General features: G+C 39.2%; 1 protein-coding gene across 1 annotated transcript; it reads right to left on the reverse strand.

Moving 5' to 3' along the window:
* Positions 1–5,540: 5,540 nt before the first annotated feature.
* LOC124111481 (sulfotransferase 1A1-like) lies at positions 5,541–10,310 on the reverse strand. The gene is made up of 5 exons (XM_046471203.2): positions 10,109–10,310; positions 9,125–9,445; positions 7,595–7,695; positions 6,830–6,987; positions 5,541–5,683 (listed from the first exon to the last, which is right to left on the reverse strand). The coding sequence occupies exons 1-5, from the start codon at positions 10,269–10,271 to the stop codon at positions 5,680–5,682; spliced, it is 747 nt and encodes a 248-aa protein (XP_046327159.2). The 5' UTR covers positions 10,272–10,310; the 3' UTR covers positions 5,541–5,679.
* Between the last annotated feature and the right edge of the window lie 4,197 nt (positions 10,311–14,507).

A 14,507-nucleotide genomic window follows, 5' to 3' on the forward strand; every position in this document is an offset into this window, starting at 1 on the left:
GAGGTGAGGCGGAATGGGGTTTAACTGATACTTGTAGTTACACCTTTTGCTGTGTTTTAGCATAACCAAGAAATGAGTTTTGAGGAAAGTAAACGGAAGATGACAGTTTTGTTTTCGCACAAAGACAAAACTGTTTGACCCATGCGCTGAATGTTTGAATAAGGCTAAAAATAAGTTAAATATAAATATTTGAATTTTATTTGATGACACATTTAGTTAGACATTTGTGTCAACCATGATTCACATGTGAGTGAGTTAAAGTTTTTCGTCACATCGGCAGTATCTCAGCTATATAGTGATGAGAACAAATTGAAAGATAAATACCTGTCACAAAGGACAGTAATACATCAGCATGATATCACAGATTGAAATCTACAAACTAACAAATTCAACACTAAAACTTCTAACCAACATATATACATCAACTTTACATTTTATATTTTTAAAATACGAGCTATATACCACCAGTAACTGAAGCCAGACCATCTAATTGGGGACCATGGGGACTTACAGTACTTCAGCTACCTGCATGAATCCCCAACAGGATTTAAGTCCTAACTCTCGTTACTGGTAGTTGTAGACAATACTAGCCATACAGTAAGAAACAATCCAATTTTGAAATGTATTAAAATTCTAGTTCTCTGCAATGTACTTAGATATTATGAGGATTTATGTGTCACATTCAGGGGACAATATTTTTACTGTACTTCAACCCCATGAAATGTGACAACCAGAATAATATAAGTTATTAATTGCATCTAACTAATTTAAAACACATTTATTCAAAAGCTATTGATCAGTCCTATTCCTTTTAAAAAGTTTATAATTAAGTGAGAATTGACTTTAATAAAAATATCCCTTAAATTCGAAACTTGATAAAAAGTATCCCTTGTGAGAAAAAACTCTACAGTCAAGTAAAATGTGCTTGACAGTGATTCTCTCATCACAAGTGATGCAAAAGGGAGGATCCTCGCCTTTCAATAAATACTCGTGAGTATAACGACTGTGGCAAATGCGACATCGTTGTAGAATAACTTCATCATGTCTTGACTGGCAACCCAAGAAAGTATAGCCTATAGTTGGTTTTATCTGGTGAAGTTTGTTTGCACCTAACTGGGTATTCCACCTTGTCTGCATTAACCGCCTGATATAATGTCTGATATAAGGTTTATAATCAGAGTACGGGATCAGAAGGTGGCTGACAGATTTATCCAGAGCTGCTTTAGCTGCAGCATCAGCCCTTGTGTTTCCGGATATGCCGACATGACTCGGCAACCAACAAAAAACGATGTCGTATTGGCCAGTAGAAAGATCATTATACAACTCTAAAATGTCAAGAATATGCGGGGGCACGGGTGGCCCAGTCGTCTAAGGCGCCGCGATTCGCTGTGCAGAGATGCGTCCCTTAGGCACGCCAGAAACCTATGATTGTGGGTTCGAATCCCGATTCGCCCCGATTATGTTTCTAGGTTTGTCAGCACCATACCCGTGCTCGTGGATTTCACCGAAGTGGTAAACGTCTGAGACCTGCATCACTTCGGGCTTTCCTCCCACATTAAGCTGACACGCCGCTTTTAACAGTATTCCAGTTAAACCCAACTCACTCACTCAAGAATATGCGGATGAGAGGAAGAGACATTCAGTGCCTGGAGGCATGACAGGGAATCTGAAAAGATGGCAAATTGTTGACATTTTGATTGATGTTGAACATATTCCAAAGCAGCCAGAATAGCCTTTGCCTCAGCAGTGAAAACTGAGCTACAGTTTGGTATTCGGAAAGATATACTTTTTGATCCAATGGCAGTGGCACTTCCTACCCTGTCACCGTCCTCTGATTCATCTGTAAATATTGAGCGATGGGTGTCATATTTTGCTCTCATTTGTAGATATTCCTGTTGTAAAACCAATTGATTTGTGTCAGATTTTTTAAATTGAGTAAGAGTAAGATCTACTTCCGGACGGACTGTTTGCCAAGGAGGAGAAGACAAAAGCCGGGAAGGAGAAAACAGGTCTAAATTAATATTAGCAGCTTTAATGTGGGGTTTAATCCGAATTCCCAGTGGTGGAACCAGCTTAGATTTACTTTGAAACAACTCTTCATAAGGAGGTTTGAAAACTGAAAGTGTTCAGAAATTAAATTCAACTACTTATTTCACATATGCGTATACCATGCTTAACTTTAATAATCAGTCATTAATTTGCAAAATATGATGAATGTAAAATGTATGTGAAAACAAAATCTATTTTTCCTATCGGTTACATGCTGTGTGGTAACTTACAGCTTTGTCACTAATTAGTTGCAGGATTGTTTATTCTCGATACCATCTTTGAACCGTTCTTTGGCTTTTTACTTCTATCAAACAATATCGGGAAAACTATTCTAAAATTGCTTTCATTGTCGAATAATTATTGGTTGATGCTTGTCATCGTATCCCAATTGCGAAGATCGATGTTCATGATGTCAATCACTGGATTGTCTGGTCCGGACTTGAATATTTACTGACTGCCGTCATATAGCTGGAATCATTCAATCATTTAATCATTCAAGGGAAGATTTTTTGGAACATTTCTATACTGATATTTTACGGGTGATTCGTGTTGTAGAAATTCATGTCACAAACTCAGATTGCAATCCAGCCATTTTAATATACATATGCCTGTAAACTAGAAAATGGTGTAACCTACCTTCCCTAATCGTGTCAAAGTATGTCTCCAGACAAGTATGTAGAAATAAATGGTCTTTTTTAAATCACTTGCTCAGTAATGTTAATGAGTGAGTGAGTGTGTATAGTTTTGCGCTGCTTTTAGCAATATTCCTGCAAATATCACGGCAGGGGGACACCAGAAATGGGCTTCACACTTTGAACTCATGTCGGGAATCGAACCTCGGTCTTTGGCATGACAATCGAACGCTGTCAATTACTTAACACGCAACGACGATCTAAATTCGATATTGAATAATGTTCAATTTATTATATATTTCTGGAAACATACAAGGACACCCCGTTAATCCAGACTATCAAATAAAAATTGTCCGGATTAACGAATCATTAACTTAGTAATGGTATCCGCATGATAAACTCCTTAATAACCAATTTACGGTTTAACGCAGCAATTTCCCAACAAAATTCGTATTAAGTGGGTTACAATATGGCCGAATTTTTTCCGTTCGACGCGATTTATTTTTTAATGCAAAAGCCGTTATTAACGGGGTTCGAACTAAGGAGGTTTCACTGTAGACATCCCCGACAATAATCTTTCGAAAGGCGCGGTTCCCGACTGTCGGGGTTTCAGTTTCAACGCTAAACACGTGGGATTACGAAAACAACATTTATCCCTTATAGGGCCCCAATTCAGGAAATATGCACACTTATAGGTTTGTATTAGGAACACGGCAACTTGTTCAGAAGCAGTTTCACCTAGACGTTGTACTATAGCATACCCCAATGAAAGCATGCTACATCACTGTATATATACATACAAGGTAACATTCGGCTTCAGACACATCGTGGAACATTCGTCACCACTCGCCCCTTTCCGTAACCTATTAGGCTTGTCCCGGAATAACACGAGTTGGTCACGAATGATCGTGGAATCCTCCTACTTGCCGGATGTATCTATAAGGGAGGTAACTCGTCACTACACATAAAATGTTGGTTTGCCATTGAAAACATATAGTTTCGAGTCTCAAGATTGCAGATACATTGTATAAAATCTTCTCATTGATAAACAGTTACTTTTTCCCACATGAAATACAGATATATACCAAGCATGTTTATTAAAAGCACATATAACACTAAACGGAACAGTTTACCAACCAATAGGAAAATAAACAATTTTGGATGACGGTAACCCATAATGATTTGAACTTGAATGTACAAACTGAATCCAATCTTTCTCCGTTTCCTTTGTTATTTAATTTAATATGTATTTGAAATAAACAATATTCTATTGATATATGCAATCGCTATCAATTTCACAGAGGATAAAACCTATTTGGTTCATAATAATTACAATTGAACACAAGTAACGGTCAAATTGCTGCACTTTTGTTTGCATCATTTTTGTAGTGGTCCTTCTGTAGAACTTGCTGATTTTTAAAAATATTTGCATACCCTCGTTGTCTTGAAAATAAAATTAAATAATTACAATAATATATTAAGTGGAGTGCTCGCTAACCGATCGTTATGTTTCAAGCTTTGCGCATCTGCACAGCCGTTTGAGCCTTGCAATGGACTCGTCACATAGACTGGGTCCCTGCCCTCCATGCGCTGCGTAATCGTGATCATACGCGTGTGGTCTTATATATAATGAGCAGATAATTAGCATTCCAATTTTTATATCCGATCAAGATATATATGACGGTCTAAGTCACAAAAAATATGTATTCACCAGCACCCGACACCTGACATCCGACATACGACATACGACATCCGACATCCGATATACCAGCTTTTACCAACTTTCTACCTCGTGTCGAGCTTGTCAGTTTCATCTCAAGAACCACCTCCGTGGAGACGTAAATAGATCATCTTTCCGGGGAGCGGGAGGTCGGTGATTCAATCCCCTGGCCGCGTCACACCAAGAGACGTTAAAAGATGGTCATCAAATGAGTGAGCTGGTAAGATTGGGTGTAAGATTGGGTGTAAGATTGCTATATTCAGGTACATTCGTGTCCATGCATCTGGACGATTTGATTACCACTGATCATGAACATCGACTCTTACTCACCCCTTAATATTTATTTTGCATTGTGTACATTCTGATGAGGATAACATACAGGTAACTGGACATTCGTTATAGATAATGTACGAGCGTGCGTTATCTGACTTAAACAACAGCATCAATGTAACAAAATACTGGGTAATCAGATTAAAAATACAGCCTCAAAATTAAAATATTTTTTTTCGGGAGATTCGGGATATCTATCGCTAAAACAGAGTCCATGCCACCCGGTACAACACAACATTATACCAGATACATAAACATGTATGTACCCACCGCATTGCTTTATTATAAACGGTCATTACACAGGCCTGTTCACATGTTATTTCTAAAGAATGGTAATTTACATTAATCAGGAGTGTATGAACGTACAGCCACAATGAGCAAAGGAGATGGTTCAGCTGCAAACATGATTCTCTGTTAAATAAAGAAAATGAACAAACAATTCATGAAATAAAATTCCTAAAACCAAAACTTATAGTTATTATGCTAATTTATTATAAAAAACGACACAAGATGGTCCTGAAATGGCAATGCCTAGCATGTCCTGTCTGCTCTTATTATAGATAATTATTAATTTACTTATTGTACGGCAACAGGCAATACATATGGTCATGAAATAACAGCGACAAAAAGCATCATACATAATCATTCATTGTATTGTCGTGGTAAAAGGGTTCGCTCGTCACGCCGAAGGCATGGGTTCGATTCCCTACATGGGTACAATGTGCGAAGCTCATTTCTGCCCCTGCCGTGATATTGCTGTTAGTAACCTCCATGGTATTAGCAACTGAATGTGCTACCAGTATCCCGAAGGCCACGTTGCCTGAACGTTGCGGACGTTAATCAAGTGTAAATCGAACTTTCACAGGACAATCTTTCATCTGTTCTGCATAGAATTGATCAAACCATTCGTTCTGTGCCAAAGTGAACCAGTTTTTCCAGTCACCCACTTCACCTGGAAAACAAGGAAAGAAATTTAATTAACGATATACCAGACTATCTACAAGATATTACGGTAGACAAATTTGAAAAATAGTTTATGTGTTACGGAAGACTTGGTATTAAGGAAAAACAGAAATTAAGTAGAGCTGCGATAAAAGCGACAAAATCGTCTCCACAATCATTATAAATCTCTACTAAAAGCGGAGACGATTGTACGATTCGGACTGTATCAGGTGTTTATGAATCACTGTCAGATAGTGATGATTCCAGATGCTCGCAATACAGCAGAGGGGGGGGGGGGGGGGGGGGGGGGGGGGGGGTCGGGTAGCCTAGTGGTTAGAGCGTTCGCTCGTCACGCCACGTCACGGGCTCGATTCCCGACATGGGTACAACGTGTGAAGCCCTTTTCTGGTGTCCCCCGACTTGATATTGCTAGAATATTGCTAAAAGCGGCGTAAAATCATTCTCACTCACTCACTCACTCACTACCAGTTGGGATATGATTTCTCTTTTCGCGAACAACTGGTGTCATTGCTGATTTTCAATTGTCCATTCACATCATTTTCACCATCTTTTTCGCCACTGGAACCGGTTTCGGCGGTTAATCGAAACTGGTTATACTTTGGCGTTGACGTTTTATATTTCATTCATGACTGAGCGAGTGAGTGAGTGAGTGAGTGAGTGAGTGAGCGAGTGAGCGAGTGAGTTGTGTTTAACGCTACTTTGAACAGTATTCAAGTTAAATCACGGCGTGTCAGTTTAATGTGGGAGGAGTGTCTCAATTGTTTACATGCATATGTTGCAGGCGTTTATCACTTTGGTGAAACCCACGGGCACGGATATGGTGCTGAGAAAACCTAACAACATAATCCTTGCGATTCTGCTTATGCAATGCTTGATGACCAAACTTGCACAGCGAATTGCAGCGTATATCGTACTCCCAGATAACTAGTGGAATCTGAACAAGAAGAATAAGAATCTGAATAAGAAATGTGATTTACGCCGGACATAGAAGTCTATAAAACTGTAGCAAACACACAAATCGTTCGCATTGTACCATGTATTTGTATCTTCAGAAATAACTTCACCACTTTTGTTTCTTTGAGTTTTATTGATGTGATGTTTAACACACGTTACAACTATTCAGTATCAAACATACTTGCCCTTGCGATAAGCAATCTTGCCAGTCAGCTTTGCAGTAGCCTTGATCTTCTTCATTGAGTTAAACTCACACTGTTCACACACTTGTCTGATGAAGTCATCGCTTCTCTCTACGCCCAGGAAGTCACACAACTTCTTCGCCTCCCTGAAAGTGTCCTGTGAGCACAGTACATATAAAATATACAACGTCAACGCCAGTGGATAAGGAGAAGAAAAGGCACATGTTCAATGGGAGGATGTTTCATTGGAAGTATTGGCTACATTTCAGGCACTTTTCTGGCAACCTATTCCTCCCTATCTGAGTTACCTGGGAATCATCATGTTTACTATGTTATATTATGTTGTACTATGTTGTATTATGTTGTACTATACAGAGCATGGGTGACTATTGTGAAAATGAAATGTTCATATAAAGTCAATTATTGTGTCTATTCTAATGCTGTATTCAGCGAGTCGTTGTACACTCCGTCATTTTGTCATTAAAGTAACGTTGTCGTTAGGGAACGACCATTTGATATTGTGTTGAGGACATGTTGTTTCAGTAGTCAAGAGAGACATGTTTCACATGAAGTGGCTTGATATTTGACAAAACAGATTCCACTATGATGCAACAACCAGCGCCATAAAGCATAGAGACAGTGAATAGTTGTTAAGGCGCTTTCAGCAACATCACTTCAAGTGATGTGATTGAAAGGGCATTGAACCTAATAAATGAAAGATTGGTTATGTCTTATGTCCTCGCCCTATGTTACATGGGCCTAACCTCTTTAAGGTCTTCATAGTGGAGTGTCAGGATCGGAATATCGGTAGTGTTCTTCACCTCCTCCCAGGACTTCAAATGGTCGAACCAGGAACCATATTCAACTGAAATATACAGACATACTGAAACACGTATTGCAGTAAGATACATATGAAAAAGACATCTATCAAACAATATATGAAGTTCCGGTGTAAAATAGGTCTTCAGCAATCCATGCTTGCCATAAAAGGTGACTATGCTTGTCGCAAGAGGCGACTAGCGGGATTGGGTGGTCAGGCTCGATGACTTGGTTGATGCATGTCATCGATCGCAATTGCTAGGAACGATGCTAATGATGTCAATCACTGGATTTTCTGGTCCAGTTTCGATTATTTTACAGACCGCTGAGTGCGGCGTTAAACAACAAACAAATCAAGACCAATTTCTAACACGGATCCTCACAGGGCAGTTTGGAAAGAACAGGGATTGAGAGTTCATTAAAAAATGTGGCTTCCTATCCAATACTATTTCTAAGATATATTTATAGTATAAACGTATGCAGATGGTTTTGATGAAATAAAAATACGACTTCAATTGGAAAGGTCTTATTTATTTGGAAATAATGTTATTCCAGTTTCCAACATGTTCGGATGTTTTCGAATCCAACTTTTAGTGCATTGACGCGGACACCCCATTTCCACATACAAATCACTAGCAGTGACATCAGGACAACACACAGACGTGTGTGAGGTTTTGATCATCAGCATTGTCTAACTGTGTGATAAACATGAGGGAGTGACAAACTCTTACGCCGCCATCTTTCAGCCAAATGCGCGACCTGTTTCCGAGATCTCGGTAACATGGATAATATGACATATAGAGGCGTCTGTCACACGTTATGCAACAGGTTATACAGCCTAAGCTGTAGGAAAGGCACAATTTCAACAAGCAGCAATAATCCTGCAACCACTTTCAAAGCTTTACCAAAACTTATGAGAGTTGTTTTCAAATGAATACAATCCTATCGCCTTTCAGTGGACATGTGTTGATTCACACAAAAAGACACTTCCAGAGAAGCCAAACTTTACAAAATACAAAGAAATACAATGCAAAGTGAGTGAGTGAGTGAGTGAGTTGGGTTTAACGCCGCTTTTAACATTATTCCAGTTATATCACGGCGTGTCAGCTTAATGTGGGAGGAAAGCCCGAAGTGATGCAGGTTTCAGACGTTTACCACTTCGGTGAAACCCACGAGCACGGGTATGGTGCTGACAAACCTAGAAACATAATTGGGGCGAACCGGGATTCGAACCCACAATCATAGGTTTTTGGCGTGCCCAAGGGACGCAACTCTGCACAGCGAATCGTGGCGCCTTGGACGACTGGGCCACCCGTGCCCCCCAATGCAAAGAAATACGAATTTGGAAATATGGAAATAAGGTCACTCGGGAAAGTTCCTTTCAAAAAGGCAAAGATTGCTTTTTCGTCTAGTGTGGTTCGTTCTGCATGCAACATCAACTGTGTGCGAAATACTGATGAATAGTGTGTGCTTACATCTCCCCTCTGTCGCAGGACGAAGATAATTCTCCCACTTGCCACTATAATCACTGAAGCCGATCTTTTTCATAAACACGAAATAGGATACTATAGCGTCTTTGGGATTACGAATGACGTGAACAATTTTAGGTTTCTTGACCTTGACCTCATCAGGTAGATGTTGGAACGGTGCGTGGGAGTTGAGAAGTCGGGGAGATGGGAGGTCCTTGTACACCTCCTCGTCAGATAGTTCCAGCATGGTCGAGGTCTTGTCGATGTCACTTGTGTCCAGCTTGCCCGCCTGGAGTAGTCGGGAAATCTCCCATACCCAGTGTGTGCCTGGATTAAAAGGCTGGAGTGGTACAGTAAATCAGTTAGGTTTAACGCCGATTTGTACAATATGGTCAACTGTTTCGTGAACACCTGGTGTCACCAGAGAATCCTGCGTGTGGTACTCGGAGACTGTACAATATGGTCAACTATTTCGTGAACACCTGGTGTCACCAGAGAATCCTGAGTGTGGTACTCGGAGACTGTACAATATTGTCAACTGTTTCGTGAACACCTGGTGTCACCAGAGAATCCTGCGTGTGGTACTCGGAGACTGTACAATGGCATCACATAGTTTTTATTCGATTGGTAAATAGTTGTAGGTTTAAAGAAACTTGACGACGTCGCTTTAATCCCATATGGGGTGTTGTTTTATCTTTGGACTGTTGCAGACATACCAATATCGTTGAAGTTACACAAGTTTTTTTTCAAATATATTATCTCAAAGAAACATAAACTTATTTGCAAAAATAAAACGTCAACACCAGAGGATAATCGGTCTCGGCTATCTAACGAACCCATTGAGCCTAAATTGTCAAAAGGTGGTGAAAATTGTGTGAATTTTATTCCTGAAAATCAGTGATGACACCAGGTGTTCGCGAAAAGGGGATGCATGCACCACCCCTTACACAGTTTACATAATTAAGTAAGTAATTGTTTCAGTATTCATACCTGATCTAGAATATGTACTCAAGATGACGTCATCCGATCTGATTTTCACGGAAGCCATATTCTCGATGGCTCGATTGTTAGGAAAGTTTGGGAAACGACAACCGTTGTGAGAGATGACCAACAGCTCGTCCCCGCCGTCGTCTTTCAAGCTTATTGTCGTCATGGTGATGCTATTCTTATGCCAGTTGTGCAGCCTAAACCTGAAATACCATAAACATACAGTGCATATGTAGTTGGACAGCACGGAACAAAAACACCCAATAACATACAAGGGATTTTTTATATTTAATTTGGATACTTGGGACTCCAAAATGAGTTCGAGACACATCGTCACATCGGCAGTATCTCAGCTATATAGTGATGAGAACAAATTGAAAGATAAATACCTGTCACAAAGGACAGTAATACATCAGCATGATATCACAGATTGAAATCTACAAACTAACAAATTCAACACTAAAACTTCTAACCAACATATATACATCAACTTTACATTTTATATTTTTAAAATACGAGCTATATACCACCAGTAACTGAAGCCAGACCATCTAATTGGGGACCATGGGGACTTACAGTACTTCAGCTACCTGCATGAATCCCCAACAGGATTTAAGTCCTAACTCTCGTTACTGGTAGTTGTAGACAATACTAGCCATACAGTAAGAAACAATCCAATTTTGAAATGTATTAAAATTCTAGTTCTCTGCAATGTACTTAGATATTATGAGGATTTATGTGTCACATTCAGGGGACAATATTTTTACTGTACTTCAACCCCATGAAATGTGACAACCAGAATAATATAAGTTATTAATTGCATCTAACTAATTTAAAACACATTTATTCAAAAGCTATTGATCAGTCCTATTCCTTTTAAAAAGTTTATAATTAAGTGAGAATTGACTTTAATAAAAATATCCCTTAAATTCGAAACTTGATAAAAAGTATCCCTTGTGAGAAAAAACTCTACAGTCAAGTAAAATGTGCTTGACAGTGATTCTCTCATCACAAGTGATGCAAAAGGGAGGATCCTCGCCTTTCAATAAATACTCGTGAGTATAACGACTGTGGCAAATGCGACATCGTTGTAGAATAACTTCATCATGTCTTGACTGGCAACCCAAGAAAGTATAGCCTATAGTTGGTTTTATCTGGTGAAGTTTGTTTGCACCTAACTGGGTATTCCACCTTGTCTGCATTAACCGCCTGATATAATGTCTGATATAAGGTTTATAATCAGAGTACGGGATCAGAAGGTGGCTGACAGATTTATCCAGAGCTGCTTTAGCTGCAGCATCAGCCCTTGTGTTTCCGGATATGCCGACATGACTCGGCAACCAACAAAAAACGATGTCGTATTGGCCAGTAGAAAGATCATTATACAACTCTAAAATGTCAAGAATATGCGGGGGCACGGGTGGCCCAGTCGTCTAAGGCGCCGCGATTCGCTGTGCAGAGATGCGTCCCTTAGGCACGCCAGAAACCTATGATTGTGGGTTCGAATCCCGATTCGCCCCGATTATGTTTCTAGGTTTGTCAGCACCATACCCGTGCTCGTGGATTTCACCGAAGTGGTAAACGTCTGAGACCTGCATCACTTCGGGCTTTCCTCCCACATTAAGCTGACACGCCGCTTTTAACAGTATTCCAGTTAAACCCAACTCACTCACTCAAGAATATGCGGATGAGAGGAAGAGACATTCAGTGCCTGGAGGCATGACAGGGAATCTGAAAAGATGGCAAATTGTTGACATTTTGATTGATGTTGAACATATTCCAAAGCAGCCAGAATAGCCTTTGCCTCAGCAGTGAAAACTGAGCTACAGTTTGGTATTCGGAAAGATATACTTTTTGATCCAATGGCAGTGGCACTTCCTACCCTGTCACCGTCCTCTGATTCATCTGTAAATATTGAGCGATGGGTGTCATATTTTGCTCTCATTTGTAGATATTCCTGTTGTAAAACCAATTGATTTGTGTCAGATTTTTTAAATTGAGTAAGAGTAAGATCTACTTCCGGACGGACTGTTTGCCAAGGAGGAGAAGACAAAAGCCGGGAAGGAGAAAACAGGTCTAAATTAATATTAGCAGCTTTAATGTGGGGTTTAATCCGAATTCCCAGTGGTGGAACCAGCTTAGATTTACTTTGAAACAACTCTTCATAAGGAGGTTTGAAAACTGAAAGTGTTCAGAAATTAAATTCAACTACTTATTTCACATATGCGTATACCATGCTTAACTTTAATAATCAGTCATTAATTTGCAAAATATGATGAATGTAAAATGTATGTGAAAACAAAATCTATTTTTCCTATCGGTTACATGCTGTGTGGTAACTTACAGCTTTGTCACTAATTAGTTGCAGGATTGTTTATTCTCGATACCATCTTTGAACCGTTCTTTGGCTTTTTACTTCTATCAAACAATATCGGGAAAACTATTCTAAAATTGCTTTCATTGTCGAATAATTATTGGTTGATGCTTGTCATCGTATCCCAATTGCGAAGATCGATGTTCATGATGTCAATCACTGGATTGTCTGGTCCGGACTTGAATATTTACTGACTGCCGTCATATAGCTGGAATCATTCAATCATTTAATCATTCAAGGGAAGATTTTTTGGAACATTTCTATACTGATATTTTACGGGTGATTCGTGTTGTAGAAATTCATGTCACAAACTCAGATTGCAATCCAGCCATTTTAATATACATATGCCTGTAAACTAGAAAATGGTGTAACCTACCTTCCCTAATCGTGTCAAAGTATGTCTCCAGACAAGTATGTAGAAATAAATGGTCTTTTTTAAATCACTTGCTCAGTAATGTTAATGAGTGAGTGAGTGTGTATAGTTTTGCGCTGCTTTTAGCAATATTCCTGCAAATATCACGGCAGGGGGACACCAGAAATGGGCTTCACACTTTGAACTCATGTCGGGAATCGAACCTCGGTCTTTGGCATGACAATCGAACGCTGTCAATTACTTAACACGCAACGACGATCTAAATTCGATATTGAATAATGTTCAATTTATTATATATTTCTGGAAACATACAAGGACACCCCGTTAATCCAGACTATCAAATAAAAATTGTCCGGATTAACGAATCATTAACTTAGTAATGGTATCCGCATGATAAACTCCTTAATAACCAATTTACGGTTTAACGCAGCAATTTCCCAACAAAATTCGTATTAAGTGGGTTACAATATGGCCGAATTTTTTCCGTTCGACGCGATTTATTTTTTAATGCAAAAGCCGTTATTAACGGGGTTCGAACTAAGGAGGTTTCACTGTAGACATCCCCGACAATAATCTTTCGAAAGGCGCGGTTCCCGACTGTCGGGGTTTCAGTTTCAACGCTAAACACGTGGGATTACGAAAACAACATTTATCCCTTATAGGGCCCCAATTCAGGAAATATGCACACTTATAGGTTTGTATTAGGAACACGGCAACTTGTTCAGAAGCAGTTTCACCTAGACGTTGTACTATAGCATACCCCAATGAAAGCATGCTACATCACTGTATATATACATACAAGGTAACATTCGGCTTCAGACACATCGTGGAACATTCGTCACCACTCGCCCCTTTCCGTAACCTATTAGGCTTGTCCCGGAATAACACGAGTTGGTCACGAATGATCGTGGAATCCTCCTACTTGCCGGATGTATCTATAAGGGAGGTAACTCGTCACTACACATAAAATGTTGGTTTGCCATTGAAAACATATAGTTTCGAGTCTCAAGATTGCAGATACATTGTATAAAATCTTCTCATTGATAAACAGTTACTTTTTCCCACATGAAATACAGATATATACCAAGCATGTTTATTAAAAGCACATATAACACTAAACGGAACAGTTTACCAACCAATAGGAAAATAAACAATTTTGGATGACGGTAACCCATAATGATTTGAACTTGAATGTACAAACTGAATCCAATCTTTCTCCGTTTCCTTTGTTATTTAATTTAATATGTATTTGAAATAAACAATATTCTATTGATATATGCAATCGCTATCAATTTCACAGAGGATAAAACCTATTTGGTTCATAATAATTACAATTGAACACAAGTAACGGTCAAATTGCTGCACTTTTGTTTGCATCATTTTTGTAGTGGTCCTTCTGTAGAACTTGCTGATTTTTAAAAATATTTGCATACCCTCGTTGTCTTGAAAATAAAATTAAATAATTACAATAATATATTAAGTGGAGTGCTCGCTAACCGATCGTTATGTTTCAAGCTTTGCGCATCTGCACAGCCGTTTGAGCCTTGCAATGGACTCGTCACATAGACTGGGTCCCTGCCCTCCATGCGCTGCGTAATCGTGATCATACGCGTGTGGTCTTATATATAATGAGCAGATAATTAGCATTCCAATTT

This window comes from Haliotis rufescens, unplaced genomic scaffold, assembly GCF_023055435.1.
Source record: "Haliotis rufescens isolate VD_foot unplaced genomic scaffold, xgHalRufe1.0.p SCAF_21, whole genome shotgun sequence".
Lineage (NCBI taxonomy): Eukaryota > Metazoa > Mollusca > Gastropoda > Lepetellida > Haliotidae > Haliotis > Haliotis rufescens.